Raw genomic sequence first — 27,427 nt, forward strand, 5'->3', positions numbered from 1 at the left:
TAAACGCACATCTCTACAGAATATACCTTTTCGATTGCAACTTATGAAGGTGCGGAGCCGGTTACGATGACATCGATCACGTAGTTTGGTTCTGCTAGGAGAATGACGCCTCCAGAGAGCAATTATTGGATACCCTCGTGGTCCGAGGTAAACAACCCCTTCAGGGAAGTAAGAGGTGTATTGAGAGATCGCGATGTGGATTATAGCAGGCCATCTATGCCTTCCTTTGCTCGGCTGATATCAAAGTCTAATGTCCGTGTTTTTCTCTTTCTCAGTTTTTTTCTCCGCCCGATTTTGTTTTTCTGTTCCGTGTACCACAAAACCCTGGCCATCCGGAAGATGCTCCATGCCGAACAAAAATCGAGCACAACGCCACGCAAAACCGATTCCAACGTCAAATGCCAGGATGAGCAGCTGGAATAACCTAAACCCAAATTCCTACCCCGTCCGTCCTGAATTATGTAATCTATAACCTTGAGTCACCACGAGTATTATGGTCTACGTCCCCCTTCCCTACTAACTATTAATGATAAGATGATACTCATTGTATAAATTTCATACTTAAGAATAGCGGTTCCGCAAAGTGTCACACACGACTGAGCCTACCAAATAAATGAAATGGTTAAAAAAAAAGATTTATAAAACTAATTACTATGTCAACAAACGTAAAAAGCGATTTACGAAACATGTACAGGGCTTGGACAGAATGATCGGTAGAGGCAAAATTTTCTCAATATACAAATGACCATAACTCAGTTAAATTTCAACCGATTTCTTTGATTCTGCCAGGTTTCGACGGAGAAACTCATCTTGTCAAAACCTGGCAGAATCAAAGAAATAGGTTGAAACTTTGCAGAGTTATGGTCATTTGAATTTTGAGACAATTTTGCCGGTCCCGATCATTCTGCCCAATCCCTGTAGTTGGTTTTGTCAATAATACATGCCAAGATTGGTTCATTATATCAAGCATTATTATATAGTGGTATAATGTGGTTTTAGTAGTAAAGTAGTATTCCGCAGCGATATATTCGGCACAGCAGTTATCCCTTTTGCACAAACTAGGGTGGTCTAACCGGTAGCACCGAAACCGGTATTACCGGCCAATTTCGGATACCGAAAATACCGGTATTAAAGACGAAAAATACCGGTATTTTTGGTATTTAAAATTTGCTGTTAGTATGAAAAATCTTGCATCAGCTCAACTGCCTGTAATCTCATGTCTGTCCCACATGAATAAAAAATCCAGCATAGCTGGGACAAATATCCGGTTACAAACAGTAAAGACTCATTCAACAAATAAATGTGCGCATGAGTAACTTTGCCTAAGTAGGCATCTGAGAGTAAGCATCCTTGACGACGTTCACGCTACAACAAAAATCGATCAACATCGTCATTAATCATACCTGTTGCATCATTCTCTTAGCCATATCTGTCGAGCTGCGAGTGATTTTTTTTGTTCAATGAAAATTGTTGACATCGTCGACCATTTTCCCGAAATGTATGAAATTATGAAAAAGGTACGAGCCGTAATAGTTCTTTTCCGGAGATCACATGCGAAAACGATTTTCTGCAAAAATATGTCCGTTCTTAATTTGGAAAATAATTTGAATTAGTGGCTGATGCCAAGGCACGCTGGAATAACACGTTATCTGTGCTCTAACGGATCCATGAGTTGAAGTTTTAGTACAAATTTAACTTCAGTGATGATTGTTTAGCGGTTGGTGAAATAATTTAAGCCGTCGAACCTGTTCAAGCTGCTGTTGGTTCTGCACTCTATATGAAGCCGACGTGACGCTTAAATATATGTTGGAACAATTATCAAATCAAGCCACAAAAATGTCCGCCACTTATTCGATGCTTTCAAGGAATGAATCCAAGAAAGACGATCCAAATACGCCGATTTTTTTGCTTTTTTGAGTAATTCTGCCATGAAGCAATTAATCAAAAACGATTTTGCCATATTCTTCGAGGCATCCAGAGCTACTTTGATTAATCAACCGGATGCGATCATTGAAACTAAGACAACGACCATACCTGACGATTGGTACGAAGAAGATGCCTCTATGGATAATTTTTGTGGTTTATCGGAGCGATCGGAGAACAATTTGTAAAGGGACTGTAGCAGAGCAGAGTTGCTGGTGGAAAGTACGTTGACGTCATTGCATGCAATCCGTAAGGAATTCCCCTACTATGAATTTGAAGAGATTAAGGGCAAGTATTTGACACTGGTTTTTGACAGTCTTGGGACCATTCGTCCAACTTCGGTTGAACCAGAGAGGGCATACTCAATAGTTGGCAATATTGCCAACAAAATCCAATACGGATTATAAGATGAGTCTCTCAGTATATAATGTCTACTTAAGTTTCGCTTCTTCCAGTTCAACAAACAATGATTTTAACATCTGAAGTTTGTCAACAAATATTGTTTTTCATCCAAAAAACCGGTATTCTACCGGTATTACCGGTATTGGCTCCACCAAATACCGAATACCGGTATCTGTCAAAAATGGCCAATACCGACCACCCTCCACAAACCAATATTGCTGAACTTTTCGTTGGTTTTAAGCATCGATTAGCAAATGACTTATATCATTCTCGCGCTTAGTTTCATAGGGGCGTAGTTGTATTGTTCGATTTCTCTTCGCCGATGTTTTCTTTTTATTATTGTACCGAATTGCGCTAGTTTGTCAATGATTTAATAGTTTGGTGTGATAAAGGATGATTGTATCTTGCACCAGAATCAAAAATCACGGTTGTAGCATTTGAATCAATTGATTTATTATCAAAATATAAAAGAGAAATCGATCAATACAGTTGCGCCCCTGTGAGGCTATGCGCAAGAATTGTTTTGCTCTTACCACGTTTATGCATCATATAATTTCTAAAAACTTATAAATTCAAATTGGGTGGGCAAAATCAGAGTACACAAAAATCTAGTGTTATAATTTTTGATATGTACTGCTTTTATTCTTCTTATCTCATCTATTTAGGATTCAAGAACTCTATTCCAAATTTACAATTCAAAACGAAACATATTTCCTGAATTCAACAAGGATATTCCTCGACGAATAATTGACTTTTCCATCCTTGAAGACAACTACTTATATAAAGCATGCTGATATTGAAGAGACGGTCTCGCCCATCCAGGACAAACATGTGGAAATTCGGTGAGAGAATTCCATTGCATATATTACATTGTATATATAACATCGAAAATATATGATTATTTTTATTTTTTTTTTATTTTTTTTTTTTTTTTTTGTATCTTTATTAAAGAGACTTTCAGCCCGAGGCTGGCTCGTCTCCGACGAATATATGATTATATAAAAGAACCATCAGGGCACCCGATTGAAGCGATTTGGATAGGAAGAGTGGAATCGCCAACTTCCTATTGTTAACATCTCGTGGATAAAGGGCGGGCTCTTCTCCCCATCTATTGGGTCAATCTGGGAAACGAAGGCTAGATTATATTATTGTATGTACGAACTTTCTTCTGGAAGGAGATTCTCTATTCATCCCGTGGATTCGCATAAGTGTCTCTGCTTATGGAACCACCCCACCCATTTTGGCCCTTCATACAGGAGTTTGATGAAATATAAACAATAATATAATCATGATCAAATCGTTTGTCAGATATGGCCAGTGCTATCGGCAGGTGCCTTGCTACAATAGATGGTAGTATCATCATCATCATCATCATCATCGATTAGCAAATGACTTATATCAGGATACGGCGGCAAGTTTTCAGGATATTGCTATGGTAAAGTTTTTAATGCTGAACATTTATGGACAAGCCTCCCGGAATACTAAACTAAATGCACTAACGTTTTTAAGTGCACACATTCAAAACAGAAGCAAAGGAAACTGTCATTCATTATTCCACGCATGCCATGACGCGACAAACTTGTAATAAGAAGAATTACACCTGTGCATTATTCTAGTTTCAAATAGTGTACCCTTGTAAACGCAAGTGCATTTAGCTTTTGATTCCGGGAAGCTTGTCCTTAAGCACAGTACAATATATGTGTCCGATAAATCCTTCGCAACCTACTAAATAAAGCCTAACTGCCCTGTTGCTTTGAAAATGATCACTGAATGGTGAAAATCAATGGTTCTTATTGGTCGGTCACACTTGAAACCGTGTAAAGAATCTAGCAATCAGTATTTAGTCGAACAATTTTGGAGATACAGTACGGTGAAACGTAATAATCTGGCATTTTTCCAGGCTGGAAGGCAGATTATACCTGTTGCATCAATTGGCAAACAGGTTAACGATGCATGCAACTGTAGAGCATGGTAATCCCCCAACGTTTGTACAACAATGTTAAACTTCATAATATAAGCGTACACCATTTTGAACCATTCACCGAGATCCAAAGTAGCATTTTCGAAGAAAAGAACGAACAGTAGTGGTCCAAGATTGTTACCTTGCTCTAGATCTGATTCTGAACGGCACTGTAACACAACCATCGATCTTCATCCGAAGTTACTGATCCATAAGATAGGATTTGAACCAAATTGTAAAGAATTCCGAAGCGAGATAGCTTGTGTAGCAAAACTTTGTGATCCATTATCGAAAAAGCTTTGCCCTCCATAACGTTATGATGTGGTTGCTTTCTCATAACCAGAGACCTTTCTGTGTTATCATGGGATACAAAAAGGCCTCCGTAGAAAGTCAAATCGCGGCAAACATCATTTTCACATGTAACGAGTGTGCCAAGATATATGAATTCGTATCCCATCCATTTCATTACATCCATCCACATTTGTTTATGATGTTTTACTGTCCTGTCTGACACGATTTGGTATATTACGTGACCAGATAAAATCAAGAAATATGATCAGAGGTATGGTCAATCATAAGTAAGGAATATGTGGCTTCCAATACCGGTAACTACAGTAATAAGATAAATGGGAAACGTTCAAACTCAATTTTATTTGATATATTTCTATGTGTCTTTTCGTTTTGTGACGATAGAGCTTGATAGCACTTGATTACTGATGGAGTTTGGCTATAATAGCAAAAAATAACAAAAAAACACAGACATTTTAGATTATTATGGACGTGGGGAGTGGTCCAGCGGGTTCTTAGATCAAAAGAAAGCCCTACACCCAACCGGTGGTTGTTAGATTTTCTAACAATTCTGTATAAGAATATACCAAAACCTGTATAAGAATAGGCATATGCGAAATTGTTAGATTCTGCATCGCACGAATCAGCCTAATAAGCTTTGCCGGAAAGCCATTTTCTTGCATCATTTGCCACAGTTTGTTCCGTTTCACTGAGTCGTACACTCCCAAAATCCACAAACGGATGATGAGTCCGCAAGTTGTATTGCCGGAATTTATCATTAGTCGTCCCGGCAGACGTTGTCCTGCATAGTAGGCGAAAAGGCGCGTTGTTAATTGCCCATAGAAAAATTCCAAACGATTCTTAAGCTTAGTTTTTCACGATTTCCTCAACCCTACTCGTGATTTTTACACGAGGAAATATCATATAAACCCGTCGGAAACGATAACGAACATATTTGCTGAAGGAATGAAGAAAATCCATCCTGTCGTTTTGGAGTTATGCGGATACGAGCATAGACCATTTCATTTTTTTATACACAGACTAGTCGACCCGGCAGACGTTGTTCTGCATAGTAGATGAAAATGCGCGCCCATGCGAAATTTCTATCCGATTCTTAATTTTAGTTTTTCGCGATTTGCACAACCTTACTCGTGATTTTCGCATGAGGAAATATCATAAAAACCTGTCAGAAACTATAACCAACATACCTGCTGAGGGAATGAAGAAAATCCATTCAGCTGTTTTTGAGTTATGCGGATACGAACACAGACCATTTCATTTTTATTATATAGATTTGTCACAGAGTAAACATCTGGACCGTTGTTAATCAACCTTCTCAAATACCTCTTTGATATTCGCCTACAAAGGTCTCCGCAAACGGACGGAGTCTGCTAATCGAAATCTAGGAGATTACCTTATTGGCGGTATTGAGTGTTATATCTCAATGATAAGCGTAATCGTGTGTTCCGTAGAGATTCAAAAGAAATTCAGAGGATTTTCCTAAGAACAATTGTGTATGGATATCCAGCGCTATTTACTTTAGAATTTGAAGAGAGACTACTACAACATATCAATTTTCCTGGACATACCGCAGTAGTTATGAAGTAAATTCTACAGAATTTCCCGCGATAATCAAGAAAAGTGATTCCATGGAACATTCTTTTGATTTCTCATGAGATTTTGTACTAAATTAGAAATACAAATTTTTGATTCATGAAATACAAAGAATTTTTTTCTGAATATTCAAGGGATATTTGATTGTAAAAGGGCGAATGATATTAGTTTGAATCTGCATTGAAAACTTTTCCGTAGTGATTAGATTCATGTGGAATTTCAGGAGTATTTCTTGTTGGTATTCAAAGTATTTTTTGTGGTATTTTGGGGTAATTTCGAGTGGAAATTGCTAATACTCGGGTTTCTGAGCTAAACCCAGAAAGTCTTCCTACTTATAGTCGGAAAATTATTCTGAATATCCACGGAATTTGTTTTATGAATTTCCACCATTAATTCTTAAAAAAAAACAGTATTTTTGTAAAGGAACTACTCGTAGAAACGCAGAAGAATATCCGAGGACATCCATAAGCATTACTGATTCTACTGCAATGGTCCAATACATTCATTAGACTGGATCAATCAGTACGTTCCGATGGTATTATCGAAACTACATTTCATCACAATTCCCCGAACTCCAGTTCCTGTCGTGTGTTGTTGCGTCACGTCGGAAACCACCGTCAATTTCAACGCCACCGTCGAAGATTTTCGGACTGGCGCATAATTCAATGTGAAAAGATAAAAGAAAAGAATTGCACAGCTTTATTTACAAATCCAAACTGGTAACATTGAATTGATAGTGTTATAAATAAAATAAAATGAATGTCTTAATTGTGAGCCCGAATTATGCTTTCAGTCTTAACATACCTATAAAGTATCTATTAGCTGGCTGATTGAGTGTCTTCAAATATGTTGATTATTCTTCAAATATTTTGAAATTTCTGCAAATGTCTCCACGAAATCAAATGTTTTCACAGAGATTCAAAAGTCTTAAAATTGAATACAAATCTAGCATCGCCGAGTGCAGCGAATTCGGTGAGTAGACCAGGTTCAAATCGACTTGGCGAATATGAGGTCCAGTCGAGGAGGGAGTGATGATGCCGCGAAACAAGTAAGGTACACCGGGGCAAGTTGAAACGGTTTTTTCAAAGTTGAACTTTGAAGTGCTATTAAAAAATCGCTTTTTAATAAATTTTGAATCCGTTTACGTTGTTTGCTAGTTCGGGCCAAAGATTATACATAAAAAATAAGCAACCTCACCTAAATTTTTTATAAATATTTTATATATTGAAATTACTATTTTATGTGCATCGTTTCAACTTGCCCCGCGTATCGGGGCAAGTTGAAACACTGCGCTACATTCAGAGATAAGCTATTTTTTCCGTATAAAAATCACAATATATGTACTCAGGGTCTGTCTCATTTGGAGAATTTAACTTAAAAGTGACAGTTCGAAAATTAAAAAATCACCCCGTTATAAGAATGGCTGGAGCTACCCAACAATTCCAATAGGACATCGATGGAAAATGATTCGATATCTGTCAAAAGTAATCTTGCTCTGCGAGCAGGGTTATTTGATAATTATTGAAATGTCACTTTTAAGTTTAATTTCAGTTTAATTATCCAATTGAGACAGACCCTCAGTGAGACTCAAGATGCACGAGGTTGTAATGGTGACTAAATTCGCATAAGAGTCCCATGTAATTTTTTGATAATTTTGATTTTCTTTCTAGAATTGTCTCCTCCTTATCAGAAAAACTGATAACATAGCAGGCTTTGTTCTAAAAATTTTAAAACCAAAACCCAAATTTTGTTGCCTCATCTTGATATTTACTCGCATAAAAGTCACATTCCAAATAATGATATTCTTTTATTAAAAAAATAAACCTAAATATGGTCCATTCAATTGTCTCATATCAACATATACCGTGGGACATCGAAATCCTTACTCTAGACTAGACTATAGAAATCGAATGCAAATGAAACGTTTGTCATTGACAAGGAGACATGAAGGCTTCTACTTTTGAAGTGTTTCACCTTTATACATAAAAACTACGGAAACCATGAGAAAAATATGAATTAAATCAACTACTCCTGAATCGAAATCCTTCCACCGCGCACGGTGCTATCCGTACAGCTATTTTTAAACTAAATATTTAAATTGAAGCAGACTGATTGAACGAACTACCATTGTAAATAGTTCAATACGCACCTTGAAAAGCGATCCCTTCGATTTGTAGTCCGCTTATCTTACGTAATGATTCGCAATTAGCAATTAAAACACAGTTACTTCTGGTGCAATTATGCTCTACCGTAGAACAATGGCGACAGAAACTCCGCGTTATGTGGGTGGCTACTTGTTTTTGACTTTTGTTGTTTTAATTTCAAAGCCTACTTTCCATTTCACTGCCCTAAAAGCTTACTATCAAGTATCTGAAGTTTAGAAGAAAAAATAATTGCGAGGGAGACGTTTTGAATCGTTGTTTCAACTTGCCCGCACCACACCTTTCTATTTGCCCCGATGGGTTTAAATTGCGGAGTAATTTCAAACGACCGAAACACAATTATTAAAACGGATCTCCCATCGATTTTTCATAATCATTATGCTTGTTCAACACTGAATGATTACCTACTGTGAAAATTTGAGGAAAGCACTCTTCCAAACATCATTTTGAGACCTCTTTTATTGGCACGTCAAAAAATTGGCTAAAATTTTGCGAAGGGCGAAAAATAAACATAGGCAGGGATTGCGTTTTTGTAGCTGCAATCTTCCGGGAATGGCAGTCAGAAGGTGCGTTCAGGGGAGTAGTTTGTTGTAAAAAATAATCAGGGCATTGGGTCATTTCCTATCCAAATTACAGCTTCCGTTTCAACTTACCCCGCATTTCAACTTGCCCCGGTGTACCTTACTGTGGCGATAAATATCCACCATGAATATATTTTTAGATTCACTAAAAAGCTATCTTCTTTATGAAGCCCAGAGAACAGGTTGATCATTACTGCGGCTAGAAATTAATAACAATAAACAATTCACTCCAATTTAGAACAAAATGATCACTCATAAAAGGTTGTACCATCGCGTGGTTTCAATGACTTTGATTCATGCAACCAATATGCACCAATTAGAAATGCACGATGCTGGTGCATTCTCATATCAACACTTCTGCATATAATAGATGCACCTCAATTGAACAAAATAAAAGCCGTTGCAATTTATTACATCTCGGCACTTGTTGCTACACTTGGCAATTAAGCCCTACCCTCGATCATCATCGTGCGTTGATGGTAGATTGAATGAGTTCAATTGTCGCGATGACTTGATATCAGTGAACTCGGTTATTCTTACTTTGAGAACGTAATGAAAAGCCAATGGTTGAAGTTGAAAAAAAGGCCGATTTGACCAAAAAAAGTTGCATTTTAAACGGTAATTTATCTGATCTACTATTAAATTCTCTAAGTTGGACAAGATTTGCTATTGCATTGTTAAATTATAGATAATTCACTTTTTATTTTGTTAAGAGCGTCAAATTTTCAAAATTTAATTTTTGATACCACTTTTACTGTAAAGTGGGAAAAAATTTTAATCAAAATCAGTGGAGGCTGGCACATCTCTTGAAACGGGTTAAATTTTTCAAAGGGCGAGTGTAGATACAAATCGCTTTAAGAACAAGCAATAAAAATAATATGGTCGCCTTTGTCTGAGTACAAGCGTAAAAAAGTCTTATTAGGATGCAATAGGCCCTCCTTAGCCGTGCGGTAAGACGCGCGGCTACAAAGCAAGACCATGCTGAGGGTGGCTGGGTTCGATTCCCGGTGCCGGTCTAGGCAATTTTCGGATTGGAAATTGTCTCGACTTCCCTGGGCATAAAAGTATCATCATGCTAGCTTCATGATATACGAATGCAAAAATGGTAACCTGGCTAAGAAACCTTGCAGTTAAAAAATGTGGAAGTGCTTAATGTACACTAAGCTGCGAGGCGGCTCTGTGCCAGTGTGGGGATGTAATGTCAATCAGAAGAAGAAGAAGAAGAAGGATGCAAGATTGGACCTAATTATTATAAACAAGATAATAACTGACAAAATAGCACACCTTTACATGAAATCAAACACACAAATTGAAAGATGTACTTAATCGCTGTTTTGCCAATACACCTCGTATTTACTTCGATAAAACCTCGTGCTTCTCCTTCTCAGTTATTCCTGCACCATCTTCGCTACTTGGCGCCGCTCGCACTCTCGGCATTTTTTGTGTTCAATCATCAAGGCGGCGGCGTATAAATCAGTACAAGTAATGGGCGAAATCCACATTGCGTAATATCTTTCATCAATTCAGTATGCTACAATCAACTCTAATTGTTTGCCATTACAAATAATCGTTCAATAAAAACGAAAGTATTACCGAAACTTTTCTTCAAATCCTTCATCTTGAAACGCGAGAATTTCTCTCACACCTCGATCTTGTATCGGGTACGCCGGCGTTTCTCACTCTCACTTTCCACGATCACACTGCAGTAGGAAATCAGTCACGGATGATCACTTGGGTATTTGGTTTTGAACTTTAAGACAGCTTATTCGTGCTAAATCACACGCTCGATAAGCTTGATGGATGCGACTAAGCCGGACCTAGCAGTACGCAGCACTGAACGGCTCTCCGCGAACAGCCCATACGGTGCGACAATAATACACTTAGCCATTTCGTGAGATTTGACGAGCTGTGGTGGCGAGCGGTGGTAATTAGTGGCAAAGTCCAGAGCGATATGAATTGTGTGTTTGAGCAGATTGCGAAGCATGGGCTTGTACAATCGATGTGGTTGAATGTAAGTGCGTGTACTTCTGTTCTCGTTTTGCTCTTGTTGCGATGAGTACAACAGCAATTGGAGCAAAAATGCACCAACGATAATTGCAATTTCATCCGAACTAAGCCCGGTTATCGTCTGCTCTTATCATATTTTGAAACAATTGCATAGCTATCTGTGGAACAAGTTCAAACCAGCTGGAAACGAAAAAAAAAATATCAGTGATATCGCAGAAAGTTGACGCTGGTCAACATTTAATTTCTTAGGATATCGTCCTTAATTCTTAACTTGCTGCATCATTATGGTACGTCATGTACAAAACGTTATCAGTGGGTCGGACGATCACGTTATATAACGGATGCAAGTTGGATAAATCAGTTTCGTTGATGTTTCTTCGGTTTATCACTAAGCGAGCACCGGTAGATAAGCCGATCATCAAAGTGGTAGTAAAAAGATAAAACCTATCGATATTGAACTTCAATTCGCTGAAATAGCTCGTACGGTCGTCCACGAAATGCGTAACACTTTAATGAGTGTGTTGAAAATTTAGGACCGTTCAAAAATTTAAATCACAATGCAAGAAGTTTTTCAAGTTCTTTTACCTATCCAAAAAATGCATCTCGTAGTTTGTGAACAAACCCTGTGCATCAGTGTTGAAAATAGGTTTGATAAGTAATTGCTTTTGCGTTGCAAGTGGAATTAATATTTAATCGGTAATGGCACATAAAAAAACAAGAGGTCAGTAATCGTTATAGCAGGCTTATTTTTTCCACAGTAGAAATAAACTTATCAAAGTTGGCCTTCACTACTCACCCGAATAAAACGACTTACACCGCACACAAAATCTTGAAACCGGTGTGATAATAAAAATAAACACAACCGATTCAGCATCTTCACATATTTGTGAGTTCAAAAACACAACACGCGCTCCGGTCTGAACCGACGCGACGTCAACAGGGGTATATCACTGTTTTAGTTGGAAAAAAGCCTAATTTAAATAAAAATCACATACAGCAGTTTCAATACGTCCTAATATTTTTTTACTAGTTACTCCTAATATTAGTTTTCATTTTAAGATTTAACTTTTTTAACGTTTTCTAGAAAGTTTGAGTTGAAATAGATTATTCCAACTATATTTTGAAAAAACTCATATGTGAGTCGGCGTGTTTGAAGAAAGGTCAGATTTGTGTTGATGTCTTATACACTTCTGGGCCATTTATTTATGTTTTGGTTTTCCGAACATCGAGGTGTACTGAAAGGCTATATACTCTTTGCTAAAAATGACGTGGTGATTTGACCATGGAGTAAGGAAGAATATTGTTCGAAAAAAAAATCGTGTTTTTATCATTTTCCAAGACACCCGCAAATGAGCAAAATTTATCCGAAACAAAAAATACGTGCTTTTAATGTTATTTATTATTAATATTTCTAATACTATTTTGTCAAAGCAGGCGCTTAATGATATGTATAAGAAAATACATCGCATTAGTCACATACATTCCGAAACTTATACTTTTCATTAACTTATAAATGTTACATATTAGCTTTTCGATATGGGATCATTCATTAGGTGGCTTAATGAAGAGTATAAGTATTTCCTAATGGTTTTTTGCCATAACGTATAAGGTTATTTTTTTACGGGTACCAAAGCATTCCTCCTCACACTCCACAACGGGGCCAAATTTTCCCTTTTGTTTGTTTTTCTATCTAATGCTTATTTTTGGCTGTAATTAAAAGTAATCGCACGAGCTGTATTTAAAAGTGATAGCGTTGAAATTTTGGAGAAACCGATCAGTGTAGCTAGGATTTCTTTCAAGTGAGAACATTGAATAAAAGAGAGTTTTCTGATGTGCTTTTTGTACGTCATTGAATAATACACAAGAAAGGTATCATTCTCGTTGAGTAGATTAATCTATTTATTTTTTCAATTCACTTGATATGTATTATGAATATGGTTACTAATTAGTAACAAACCTGAGGAAATCAATCAAACCGTATATAGCCTCATAGTGCCAGGTTGCGAGATTAATTATGAATCTTTCTATCATATAGGGTGGTTCAGAAGATCGATTTCGCTTCACCACGCTCATTCGATTCTGTCTCATGTTCACCGAAAATGTTTAGCTGATTTCGATAAAAACTGACTGAGCACAAGCCGTGCCAGATTCGTATCCAAATTAGTATAAGGAAACTAACTTTATATCATAACTATATTTATAACTATCATATAGGTATACTGATTGCAGCCCTTCTCCTTGTCCGGGAAACGGAATACGTGGAATTGTGATAGGTCCTAGAATATCCGTAACGGGAGTACAGTGCTGGATTTGTCTAGTGATAACAATTTTGTGTGGTCTAGGAAAACAAATTTCCGATCAAAACATAACTGCGACAGTTTTTAAGAAAGGACATAGGGCGTATGGCTAAAACCTTAGCCTATTAGCTATTATGCGGTGGCAGAGCACATTTATCGTTGTAAATCTTCCAATCAACTTCTTCTAACCAAAATTATGCCACCAGACGGCTTGCTTACTTTGAGATATTACGCCAAGAAGTCAAAAACAACAATTATTTTGCAGTAAACAACCCTCCAGGGAAGTTCGAGTTTTGGGAGATCGTGATGTTGTCTATATGAAGGCCGTTTATAGTTTCCTTTGTACTTCTTCTTTTTTTTTAACTGCCTTTCTGTTTCATAGAGCTCCATAGTTCTTGCCATCCGGAAGATTCTCCCAGTCAAACCTTTCCTCAAGCACGACGACACGCCACATAGTTCCTGATGCCATATGCCCGTATGAGAAGCTGATATTCCCTGATCCCGAATCCTAAGCCCCGCGCATCTTTTAACATTGTTACACTATTACGTTGGCTTCTACCCCTTTCTTACTAACTGAATAATAAAATGATATTGATTATACATCCCAAGTAACCATGAAGCTATATATGCCTGTAAAAAATACATCCCTAAAAATGATCTTTAAGTGGAAAAGGGCAATTATAAGACCGAATTAATGGAAAAGTAATGACATTACTTTGAAGAGTTGAAATAAAGCATCAGTAATGCATCGCTGCATTCGTAATGCTGATTTATTGTATCGTTGTCTTACAGTTGATCAATAAATGCAACGTTAAAACTGATCTAATGCAAATAGCATTTAGAATGCCGGTTTATGATTGATTTATGTGCAATAAAGTGATGCTTGGTGTTACTTGGGATATCACAAGGAGCCATGATTCCGTAAAGTGTTATACACGCCTAAGCCTTCTAAATAAACGAACTTGAAAAAACAGTATTGCGTAGAATCTGATATTTAAGCGATCAAAAGTAAAACTGCGCTCGATGAAGTAGGGTTGTGAGATCCCGACCCGACCACATAAGCGAAGAGAGATCCCCACTCGAGATCAGTACATTCAAAGTTAACTGCCTTTCCTTCGTCCGGGTAAAGCAAGTGTGTAGAAGCCAGACAATACTAAATAGGGGAGGACAGTGCAAAGGGGCCAAATTCACTCATCAGTTTTGCAAGGCCTATTTTTGAAACAGATTTTAAATTCGTTAGAAAGTCGCAAAAACCTTGTTGCTTTGAATGGAAGATCATTATGAAATGTAGCTGGTTTTGAAAATTTTGCATCTGTTTGCGAAATTGTTAGATTCTTATACAAAAAAGTGGGCTAACAAACAAATAGTGTCAGAATAGCTTATATAATTATAAGGTCTCAGTCTCACATAATATTTGAACCGTTTGTTTGAGAAACTGCATATGTAACTTTTTTGGCCAAAATGAGATTTTTATATATTCTGAATCCTCGTCCAAAAATACATATTCTGGCAAAAAAAACGAAAAAAATTTTTTTGTTCAGGAATGTATGAAAAAAATTTCGTTTGTTTGAGAAACTACATATGTCCACGTACTTTGAAGAGCAATTGTGGAGTACTGTTTACATTTTTTGCACTGAAAGTGCCCCAAGGTGTTGAGTTTTGCCAAAAACTATTGATCTGTATCGAAGAAATCGAAAGATTCGGTGCAAATTTGTTAAAAAACAGTTTTTTGTTGTTTTCTCGAAACAGTGTAAAATGGACTTATGCAGTTTCACAAACAAATGATTCATTTGTATAAGTATCTAGTATTTACGCATATGCCCAGTTGTTATACAGCTAATGGTAGGTTCTTATACATAATTGTTAGAAAATCTAACAATCACGGGTTGAATGTAGGAAATGAATCCAGATATTCCTTCTTCAGAGATTACTGTAAAAAGTAATTAACGTATTCCTTTGGAAGTTCCTTTAGAAACTCTGTCGGAAATTCCTTTAGGAAATCCATAGGAAATTCCTTCAGGAATTTCTTCAGGAATTCCAAAAATAATTTGCTTCTTCGGAATTTCCTTTGGACATTTCTTGAGATTTTTTTACAATAACTCTTCCAGCAATTCTTTTAGACCTTCGGAAATTCTTTCCTGTAGAATTACCAAAGAACATTCGTTAGGAATTCTATTGAGAACCTATTCAGCCCCATCTTGCTACTGACTCTCCGTTAAGAGATTCTTCACAAGGACTAGAATTAGTCTTCTATAATCCCTCCAGGTTCTACTTCGGATTTTTTTTATTCAAGAATTCATTCGGGAATTCCTCCTCAAATTCCTTTCGAAACTGAAGAAATGCTTTCGTTAATTCTTTTGGTAAAGCCAAAAACTTTCTTAAGGAGTTTCTGAAGAAACTCTCAAAGAAATTTACGTGGAATTCAGCGAGGAGTTGTCGAATAAAATCCTATTTCTTTCAGGATCTCCTTCGGGAATTCTTTCAGAAATTCCTTCCAAATTTCTCTATCAAAATTGAAAAAAATATCTGATACAAGGCTCGAGGATCCATAGCTTATATACTTACGACTTAGATGAAATGAACTTCTCAAATGTTTCTGCCATGAATCTGAGTCAACAGCTAAACGATATGCGCTCTGAAATGCAGGCAAGTTAATATTCGACTAAACGGTATTAACGAAAACAGGAATGGGCAACGTGAGAAGCGGGGATCAAAACGCTGGGGCAATCAACGACGGCAATGATGAAGATCGAGGTTGTAATGGGAACCGTAAAGTGGTAGCAGAGGCGCATCCACGTTCCGAGTCGTGGGTAGGACAAATGGAAAATACTGATTTGGGCTACAGTCTTGTATTAGCGGTAGCGTATAAATTCGCAGGTGTTACAAACCTACTCCAGAAGCATTTTGATTTTATGCTTGTTTTTGTGAAGGTCATGGAAAGCAAATTATGGTTTTGGAGATCCTTATTAAATTAAAAATGTTACTTGGGTGGACTATTGAATGGAAGTAGCATCACTTCCATCCGTTTACACAAATAATGATTTTATTTGGGACATCTATACTTAGAAAGGAGCTACGTCCTCTTATCGGTGCCACAGAAGGTTATGGAACAGTCAGTCAGTTATGGAACAGTCAGGTATAACGGTAGGAATAGTTTTGGTAAATCGTGAAACACAAAAAGAATTAAGACATACAGAATAGGAAAAGGTAAAGGCTGTGGTCGAGCTCATGACCTCCTGCTTGTACACAGATAAAAATATGTTGCGATTTTAAATGTATTTTCATGCACATATTTGGAGCATGCAAATAAACGCAATATTCAATTCATCTTACTGTTCTGTTAAATCAAAATAAACTTAAACGGTGCTTGCTAGTAAAATACAGTCAAATTTAATTGAATATTGAATGTTAATTCGCTCAATGGGTTCAGCTGCAATTTTACACGTAATTGAATATTCAAAACTATTTGCTGTGTAGGCAGAAATGATATCCACTAGACCACTGAGCTTGTCTACGAATTGGGCAACAATTCTGGTAATGAGAAATCGATGCACAATGCACATTCTAACTATACTTAATACTACCACTGAAAGCATAACTGTTCCATGTTGATATGAAATCCATTTCGCTATGGGAAAGTTATGTTTGCCATTTAATCAATTTTAAAAATAATCAAGGCTTGAAAAATCCTTACCTACAGAATATTTATATAATTTGAAAAAAAATCCTCAATTTTTAGGACAAATATTGTTTTTCTATTATCGATTATCAAATATCTCCTTACAAGCTTCAAAAAGAAGTTAGGGGTCACAGAAATTTGAAAAAATACTCAATGGTTTTAATAAAGTATTGCTTACTGCTAGCATTTCCTATTATAGAAAATGTTATGGATCTAGCGATACAAATCAAACCACCAAAAATCACATGATTGCCAAAGAATCTGTTTTGGGAGCTCAGAATCCCTTACGGATAAGATTTTGAGCGGACTTCGGTATGTTTCTGGCTTCTCAAATTTCAATAGATCTATTAAAGTTTGAAGAAAAGTTTTTCCGTGGGCTTCTAATAATCGTGCTTTATCATAACTTCTAAATAAATATTTATATATTCTAAGAAGTAAAGTTTAGACATCTTTGAGAGCTTTATGGATTATAAAGTGCCTGAAGTCCTAAAGAACAATCAGTCTTTTTCTTTAGGATCCCAAAAACATCTATGATTATTGTTTGGACTCTGTTAAACTTTAAAATAACATTCTGCTAACACAAAATTTCTTACCATCGAATAACTTCATATGTTCTTACTATAATCATGGGTAGGACAATGCTTTGACTGTCCCACCCAGAAAAATTCATGCGTAGGACATGTCCTACTTGTCCCACCCACTCCCGGCGCCACTGAGTGGTAGTGGTGGCCACGATGCCGTAGACCAAATTGGCGAAAAAGTTGAAAAAGATAGACGAGCTGTGGGACATAAAGTTTTCGAGCAAAGTTGGAATGGAATAACACTACAGTAGAGACGGAATTTTCTGATTTCAGTTCTACTGATCTGTACCCAGTGAGTATCGCTTATCTTGAAAAAGTTGCCAATTTTATTGGACTCTAAAGACCAGGGGCCCTTCTTAGCCTAGCGGTAAGATGCGCGGCTATAAAGCAAGACCATGCTGAAGGTGGCTGGATTAGATTCCCGGTACCGGTCTATGCAATTTTCGGTTTGGAAATTTCTCGACTTCCCTGGCCATAAAAGTATCATCCTTAGAGTTTCCATCCCGGGACAACCCGGGACGAAAAATACCGGGAATTAGGAAAATTCGGGATTTCCGCAGCAAAATACGATCTGAGCCAGGTGCATAAAGAAATAGAACACCCCATTTATTTGCAGTTCTGCAAGCAACAGGCCACGGTTAACTTTGTCGAAGGCAAATTTGAGATCTGTGGAAACGGCATCAAATTGAATTTTTTTTTTTCACACATGTTCTCTATGCAAAACGAAGTAAAGCTGGCAAGATTCGTTTCCACAGAAAGAGGCAAGCTTTGTCGGAGCTGTTGAGATCGGTTTTACCAAAATTGATTGAAAGCTGTATATTCGGTTAAAGAAAAGCAATCCTATCGACTAGTAAGCGATCAGCAGAAGTAGTTGCAGACAAAAGCGAATCAGGAAACGTACATTCGTGGGGGAAGAGAGACCAGACGAGACTCTGGTTGTTCAAAGTCTCCAAACAGAAGAACCACATCCGATGGTAAGGCCAAAGCGGAGGGGAATTCTGTAGTACCAAGGTGAAGTTGCATTACACTGCAATGTGTTTAAACAGATTTATTTTGGCCCAAACAATCTCAATTGAATGGAATTATCCGACGGCGATCTAGGTCATTGGAATATTCTGGATATACTGCGCTCCACTCCATAAACAGGGAAGTTGTCACCGAATAGTTGGAGTGAGTTGATTCTCCCTCCCATCTAGCCAGGTTTCGGTGAAAACCAAGCACAGCCAGATCAACATCGTCCAATTTGGTAAAGTCGTCTAATATTTTGGTAATATACTCGCAGACTCCTAGTGCAAGCGTTTTCAATGACGAAAGACGAAACCAAACAGAAAAGCGGCGAATTTTTCAGGCAGCGACAGACTATTAACGTGATTATACTCGCCTAATGAAGCAGATCGGAAGTCCCGTCCACAGAACCGGGATGACGACGATGGAGGGTGGCAGTGGAAGTCACGACTGTCTTGGCAGTACGGTCGAATTTTATGCAATAGCTGGAAGGCTTATGACGGCTTATTCGGTCACCACCGAAACATTATTGATTGACCACATGAAGAAGGAAACGCTATTTTGCTTCATGGTGTTGCTGCAAAGTAATGTGATATACCCAATACAGATGTGCCAGCAGAATCATGAGAAAATTGGAGTCACAATCAAAGCGCTATTAGTTGATAATTTTGCGTATGACTTCATGGATCATGGAACTCTCTACAAAGCAATGCGCGGGGGAAAATTCTTGGTCATACCGCAGTCGATGCAGCACCGTGTTCCGACAAATATATGACCAACGACATTTTAGTGTACGAAAGATGAACGAATTGGTACTTGCAGATTTTATTGATTAATACCACAGTTTAACGAAGCATTGGGCGCATTACTTTCGAGATTTTGTTTTCGGCTGTCCAGAAGATGTCGATTTGAAAAAGATGTCGAAGAAGAAAGAGTGGATGAAGCTGTTTGAGGACTTTAGTGAAGCTGTTAGGGTTGAAGCTCATGCAAACATACAAGAGATCCAGCAAAACACAAAGCAAGCTTTTGACAAGTTCCCGTGGGGCCCTCCTTAGCCATGCGGTAAGACGCGCGACTACAAAGCAAGACCATGCTGAGGGTGGCTGGGTTCGATTCCCGGTGCCGGTCTAGGCAATTTTCGGATTGGAAATTGTCTCGACTTCCCTGGGCATAAAAGTGTATCATCGTGCTAGCCTCATGATGATATACGAATGCAAAAATGGTAACCTGGCTTAGAAACCTCGCAGTTAATAACTGTGGAAGTGCTTAATGAACACTAAGCTGCGAGGCGGCTCTGTCCCAGTGTGGGGATGTAATGCCAATAAGAAGAAGAAGAAGAAGATCCCGTGAAATTTCCGAAAAAGTTCCCGTGGAAATTTGGAAGAATTTTTAACCCTTCCAAGGTGAAGAGTAAAAAAAATGTGCACTTTGACTTACGCAAACTCAGTAGTAAGAAGGTAGCAAAAGCTAGAAGGATGCGATGGGCTGGGCATCATTCAAGAATGCTAGAAAACATCTCTGAAATGATTCTACTCTCTGTGATCTCGAGCACATCACAAAGTAATACATTTTTCAATAAGCGGTTTTCGTTAGTCAATTTTTATATGATTAGGTTACTGTGCTCTAGATCCTTATTAGAATAACACAGACCTAAAATTTCTTTGTGTCTCGTTTTGTAATATTTTTTTCAACAGCCCGTATGATAGCAATGAAAAACCAAGATTTATCCACCTAGCGTTGGTAGTGCTTTCTCGCGCATTTTAAGCGTGAGATAAACACAAAAGAAAGCTCGAAATATCACGATGGGGGGATAGATTCCGCTATTTCCATTGATTCATATCTATTTGCGGTCATTTGAATGCAAAAAAAAACTATGTTTTGTCAATAACTCTGGAACGCATCGGAACAATTTTCACTAGGAAACAAACAACTAGACTAAAGTGACCAGACGTGCGGAACAGTCCCGGATTCAGCCTACTTGTCCTGCAATGCAGAGCGTCCCGGAAAACGTCCCACATTCCATGATGAATCTATTAAGTTTGAAGAATCTATGGAATTCGTAGGAAATTGGATATCCAGATAATCTGTCCTGTCGTATTTTATCGTTTTGTAAATTTTTATAATATCTGCACACAGCGAGACATCGTTTATAAAAATCGAGAGCAAGGTTACTACGCTGCGGAATTCTTGAACTGTTAAAAATTGGCAGAATATTTCCGACTTTTAAAATCCCATCTTAACTTGAAACTAACTGATGAAAGGCCGAGCCTCTCCGGCTCAGCGAGGATACCATGGTCCACTATATGGAATGTAGCCTTCAGATCAATATACACAGCATCATCCCGTTTTCAGATTCATATACACCACGAGTCCACATGAAAAGTTAAAAATGGGTAAAACCGGCATCGATGTAGATTTTACAGCCGGGAAACAGTGACTTCTGTACATTTTTTTTTCGAGCATCATTGAACAGGCGTACAAAAACAGAAATTCCGCGATAATTCAGGATATCTCGTTTGTCTCCTTTAGTGTAGAAAGGATTTGTAAGATCTACGAATTCGAAAACATCGAATTCGAACACAACAAAAAAAATATGGTCACTTTTAGACTGTATTCCTCGTCGATTGCAACCTGTTGCATCGAATAATGCTAAGTACTAAAAAGTATGTCTCACATTTTTGCACACATATCAAATAGTCATCACCTCAATTCGTCGGGCTGAGTCGATTGGTACATAAAACTATGGGTCTCCGAGTCCTCTATCAAAAGTTCGGTTTTAGAGTGATTCTATTGCTTCTACTTATACTTGGTATACGAGAAAGGCAAAAAAGATGAATAAAATGCTGGGTCACGATTCGTTAAGGATATCGATTTTGTCATCACTGGATAACTCGTACTCTATTCGATGTTTTTTTTACAGTTTATAGACCGTCCCTTATGTGCAATATGACTACACTGTTGACCAATAAATCAGATAAGCTTTTATATCGGCACATAAAGTCTTTTGTACCAGGTGACATGACGGCTATCGTATAGAAATTACCACAGTCGTTTCGCACATGGATGGTGGGCAATGATCCAATAGCAACGAAATAAGATATATGTAGTTTAAAAAACATGGCCCACATGAGTATAGAGCTTTATTGATCTTTTTCTGTTTTAACTGCATTTTTAACATTCAGCAGAAATATGCTTAAGGAAATGGCGCATAATTAACATTTTTGAACTTTATTAAGGAGTAGTTATTTGTATTCTCCTTTCCCTCTATGAGGCATTCCACGGGGGCATGTCAGTCGATCCTGAGCGACCATTTCAAAAATATTTGAAACTCTGCACAGTTTTGCAATTTCATCTAAAGCGTCATTTTTCGATATCAAATCTTCATATTGAGTCACGACTAACTTTTCAAAAGGGTGTATGTGAAAATGGTTCAAAAATATTTAAAAAGCTGCACAGCAAAAACGGTTCGATTGTTATGATTTTTTCAGCAAAGTTAGACAACTAAATGGTGATTCTTAAGAAAATGTGCACAGTAAAAAAATTTTTGCCTTTAAAAATATCATTTTGTCACAAAACTCAAATATCTCAAAACCCTATCTTTTTCGAACGTAATTTTTAGGGAAAACGGTCCATTATATTAGCTATCTACCATAAAAATTTGGTGATGGTAAACTAATAAACAAAAAAGTTATGACATTTCAAACATTTCACAATTTTCACATTTAGTAAAAAAATTTTTTTCTGTGTAAGTTATTTCGAGAATTGCAGTTTGATGCAGATTTTATTGTTAAGGGACGTGATTTAAACAAGTTGTTTTCATGATATTTTGATTTAATTATTCATAGCATCTATAAGAAACTTAGACACGATCCAGTGTTGTGATCAAAAGTATTGATAGTGTCATAATTTTCATTGCACGTGACTGGCGAAAAATTCTTTTAATAGTGTTGAAACCTGTTGATAATAACGTTGATAGAAACATATCAGAAATGTTATTTTTAAGACAAAAGCTGCAAAATCAAGGATTTATATACACGTGTACGTCTATAGTTTACCTGCAAAAAATATACCTCTTAGAGAATAGACTTTATGATCGGGAGGAAACGGGTATCTTCAACAACAACAAATGCATGATAGGTACATACCATGACAATGCTCACGAAAAAAGCAAAAAATTACTACTACTAAGGTTGTTAAAGATCTTATAGTAATTTTTTCCTCAGTCACGCAAATCACACCCAACTAGTCAATAAAAAATTAAAAGTGATTTTGTTTATTGAAATATTACGAAAAAAAAGAATAGCCGCTTTCTCTACCGCTGTAGGCCGGTTGATTGGAAAAAGTGTTCAAAAGAGTTACGAAAGCTCACCGAAAGCACCATAGATAAACTGAAAGCGACTGGTTATGCTCCAATGTCCACATTGAATACAAATTTACGCATTTGCACGTCCTGCCGTCTAAACGTTGACAAAAGAGCAATCTGTATATCATCGGTTGAGCAGAGCGCAGGAAGTTCGAAAACGACAGCAACTGAGGAATTGCCAGATGTATCGACAACTACTGAGGAATTACCAGAAGTATTAAGTGCTGAGAGCCTTGCCACCGTACCATCAGCGAAATCTGTTTCAACAAATCAATCGGAAGATGAGTGTATCCAAAAGGTCAACATCGAACGCTTTAACGAGGGCATAGCTGGGATAAAAGTGACTCCGATTAAATGGAGTAAGATGGACTACGTTTATTACCCGGAGAAAAATACCGTGAAATAAACGAAGCTGTACGAAGAAACCTCTTCAAATTAGGACCTGATGATGTGGAAAATACAGACTACGATGAGGTAATTATAAATATGAAGGAAAGGTTCTCGAATGCAGCCACGACAAGGAAAGAAAAATTATTGATTTTGTCGATGCTGCCAAGTTCGTGGTCTATTCAGGATGCCATTGATGAGTTCAAAACCAATAGAAATACAGTAAAAGAGGCAAAACAATTGAAGAATAACTGTCTTTCAACTAAAAATACTAGGTCTAGTACTGCATTAACAGATGAGACAAAAGAAATAGTAGTTCAATATTTTGAAGATGATGAAGTAAGTCGAGCTATGCCTGGTCAAAAAGATTATGTATCAGTAAAAAAAGATGGAAAGCGTCAAGCAATCCAAAAACGATTAATGATGACGACTTTGAAAGAAGCGTACACACGCTTCAAGGAAATTCACGATAATATTAAAATAGGTTTTTCCTCATTCGCAAGCCTTCGGCCAAGGCAATGTAAGCTTCTTTCCAATTCAGGAACACATAATGTGTGTGTGTGCACAACCCATGAGAATATTAATCTTATTTTACATAGTTTGAAAAGAATCAATTGAACAAAGGATATTAAAATGTTAACTGGTAGTCTTTTGTGTGAAAATACAACATCAAATTGCTATCTACGATCTTGTTCGGATTGTCCAGATTCTTCATCATTGGAAAATACTTTATTCGCTGAGTTTGAAGAAAAATATATTGATCAGTTTTCATTTGAGCAATGGGTGACCACGGATAGGTGTGACATAGAAACTATTGTAAAAACTATAGATGAGTTTGTGTCATATTTTTGCTTGAAATTAGAAAGTTTAATCCCTCACGATTTCATTAAAACAGAACAATCCAGCTTTTTAAAAAATACGAAAAATACATTACAAAATGGTGAATTTTTAGTCATTTGTGATTTTTCTGAAAATTACAGCTTTGTATTGCAAGATGAAGTGCAGTCCCATCACTGGAACGTACAACAAGCTACAATTCATCCATTCGTTATTTATTTTAATGGAAGTACGCAAATTGAACACTTAAGTTTTATTATAGTTTCCGAAGATTTAAAACACGATTCAGTATCCGTAAACTTGTTCATTAAAAATGATTAACTTTTTACGCGTTGATAAGCATAAAGAAGTCAAAAAGATATATTTCATGTCTGATGGAGCAGCGTCGCAGTACAAAAATCGTAAGAATTTTTCGAGCCTATGTCAATTTAAATCAATGTACGGAATTGATGCAGAATAGCATTTTTTTGCTACATCACATGGCAAAGGTCCTTGTGATGCTATTGGAGGAACAATAAAGCGCATGGCCACAAGAGCAAATTTAGCCAAAGAACGTGAGCATCCAATTAAAACTGCGAAAGAACTTTTGATTGGGCAAATCGTAGAAAAGAAAAGATTTAACCAAATTATCATTTTGTTTTACTACTACTGAAGAGTACGAAATAAAGGCTTCAGAGCTCAGCGAGCAATTTAATAACGCGAAAACGATCCAAGGAACCCAAAAATTTCACTGTTTCATTCCATTGTCGGAAAATAAAATTAAAGCAAAACTATACTCAAACTGTGCTGATAATAATTCAAAAGTGTTCGATATTTTAAAAATTTGAATAAAAATAAATAAAAATAAGTATTAATAAACTGTTTTCATGATATCATAACCCATACCAAAATTCAAACCCAAAACTCTTAGAGTTTCTATAACAACATTGTGTACTGCCACATTTAATTTAATACTTAGGATAATATTAATTCATTTTATTTATTTATACATATAATATTTATACATATAATATACATAATATCGATGAATACATAAATATGGAATATCATACAAACAACTTGTTTAACTCACGCAAGGCCCTTAACAATAAAATCAGCATCAAACTGCGATTCTTGAAAAAAAAATACACGGAAATTTTTTTTGTTTACTATATGTGAAAATTGTGAAATGTTTGAAATGTCATAACTTTTTGTTTATTAGTTTACCATCACCAAATTTTTATGGTAGATAGCTAATATAATGGACCGTTTTCCTAAAAAAATACGTTCGAAAAAAGATAGGGTTTTGAGATATTTGAGTTTTGTGACAAAATGATATTTTTAAAGGCAAAAAAATTTTTTTACTGTGCACATTTTCTTAAGAATCACCATTTAGTTGTCTAACTTTGCTGAAAAAATCATAACAATCGAACATTCCGTTTTTGCTGTGCAGCTTTTTAAATATTTTTGAACCATTTTCACATACACCCTTTTGAAAAGTTAGTCGTGACTCAATATGAAGATTTGATATCGAAAAATGACGATTTAGATGAAATTGAAAAACTGTGCAAAGTTTCAACTCAATAGAAAATCATGAATTAAAAATTTTCTTAAATTTTGATGCTGTTTTCAGAAAAATATATTAAGCTCGTTTAGTGGAATGTATTAAACCGTCTAAGACGAATTAAGTACTGTCCATAAATGGACAGTACTTAATTCGTCTTAGACGGTTTGATGCTGTTGCTTGGAATCGCTCTATATATAAACATGAGTTTGCTCACGAGCTGGTTGATTCGTTTTGGGCTCCGCAGTCTTTATATTTAAAGACAGATATTGTGCCTTGCAATAAAATGAACCAGAGGCCGATAACAACAGAAATTCGGGATCGGAAGTGGGGCTGGGTCGGCCACACTCTACGTAGGGGCGGAAATGAAATCTGTAAGCAAGCATTAGACTGGAACCCAGCGGGACATCGCAGCAGAGGCAGACCCAGAGGCTCATGGCGGAGAAGCCTCAATAAAGAAATAAAAGAAGTCGACCGAAATCTAACCTGGCAACAGGTTAAAGCGATAGCCGGGCATCGCTCAGGATGGAGATCTTTCAAGTCGGCCCTTTGCACCACCGGAGGTGTACAGGATCCATAAGTAAGTAATAAAATGAATACTTTTGTGATCATTTTACAAGGCTCTGATGTGAAAAATCCACAGTACAAATAGCACGTGCTATGGCGTACACGTGGCAGCAGAGTTTTCAAAAATATCAAAGTAGTTTTTTTTCCTGGAGGTATTTTTTTAGGCGACTATCTGGCGCTCATTTTTTGTTGCGATTAAAAATAAGCTGAGGATTAGATTTTTTTATGAGTGGTACAATATTTATCCTCAAATAACCACAAAAATACGAAAAAGCTGATGGGTTATGAAGAAAGGATCGTACATAAACCAATCTAGAGTGCGGCGTTACAGAACAATTATATTTAAAAATGTTTCGAAACCTAGCAACGTAAGATATGGTCTGCTAGTTTCGTATATTATTCATCAATAATACAAACCATACAGTAATTTTTTCATTGAAAACAAAGAACAAAATCGGTACTCACATAAAGCTGTTGCATTAGACATGATGGCTTGCTTCGCGCTCTTTATCCAGCTGAGAAAATCCGTCGCGAAACGAAGGTACATTCACCACAAGAAGTCAGCAATAACTTGAAGCACTGCTCCCCCGCCGTTGTTGTCACCGTGGGCGTACGATCAGAACTGAGCTCGCCAATTTTCACTTTCAAACACAAAACGATACTTTTCTAAGGGAACTTATCGCTCACTTTGAATCCGCTGGTGCTGGCCGGACCGGGTTCTCTTTATCACATTTATTGCACTTTTTTCCGCCTTTGGTTAAGCTTTCAGATTTAAAACGGATTCGAACATTCCTGCTGAGACTTCTCGATTTCTTCAGTAATTCTTCTTCCACACGTCAACACACAATTCGGCCCAACAGTGATAAGGTTTGTGCAGATGCACTCGTCGAAAATAATTGAACGACGCCGATTTTTCACCTCATTTTCAGTTGAACATTTCAATTTCTATTTTGATTGCACGCGGCAGTTGATGTTGATACCCTCGACTCTGCTCTTGCTGATAAAAGAAAACCGAGAAAGAAACGTTCAAGAGGTTATTTCACGATTCGCTGATTGTGGGCCGCACTGTCATTAGATAGCGTTTGTCGTCGACGGGAGCAGGAACAGTAATAAAGAGATCGAAGTCCCACTTGGTACTGTTTTGCGTTGATTGTGCTGCAGCGGAGGTCGATCACAACCCGCAACACAAAGAAGATCGTTCCTTGTTGGAAGAAGTGTGCATCGCACTGTG

General features: G+C 37.1%; 1 protein-coding gene across 3 annotated transcripts in view; it reads right to left on the reverse strand.

The window, feature by feature from the left end:
• LOC134226728 (long-chain-fatty-acid--CoA ligase 6) overlaps window positions 1-27,427 on the reverse strand; it is a 126,691-nt gene that overhangs the window by 81,774 nt on the left and 17,490 nt on the right. The window contains exon 2 of one of the 3 annotated variants that reach the window (XM_062707686.1): window positions 26,662-27,193. In XM_062707686.1, coding sequence (XP_062563670.1) covers window positions 26,662-26,743 — 82 coding nt within the window. In that variant the 5' untranslated portion in view covers window positions 26,744-27,193. Of the gene's footprint in view, window positions 1-10,523; window positions 10,741-26,661; window positions 27,326-27,427 lie in introns of those variants that run through there. The other 2 variants (XM_062707685.1, XM_062707687.1) reach the window with 2 other exon arrangements.

Source organism: Armigeres subalbatus, chromosome 3 (genome assembly GCF_024139115.2).
Source record: "Armigeres subalbatus isolate Guangzhou_Male chromosome 3, GZ_Asu_2, whole genome shotgun sequence".
In the NCBI taxonomy this organism is placed as follows: Eukaryota; Metazoa; Arthropoda; class Insecta; order Diptera; family Culicidae; genus Armigeres; species Armigeres subalbatus.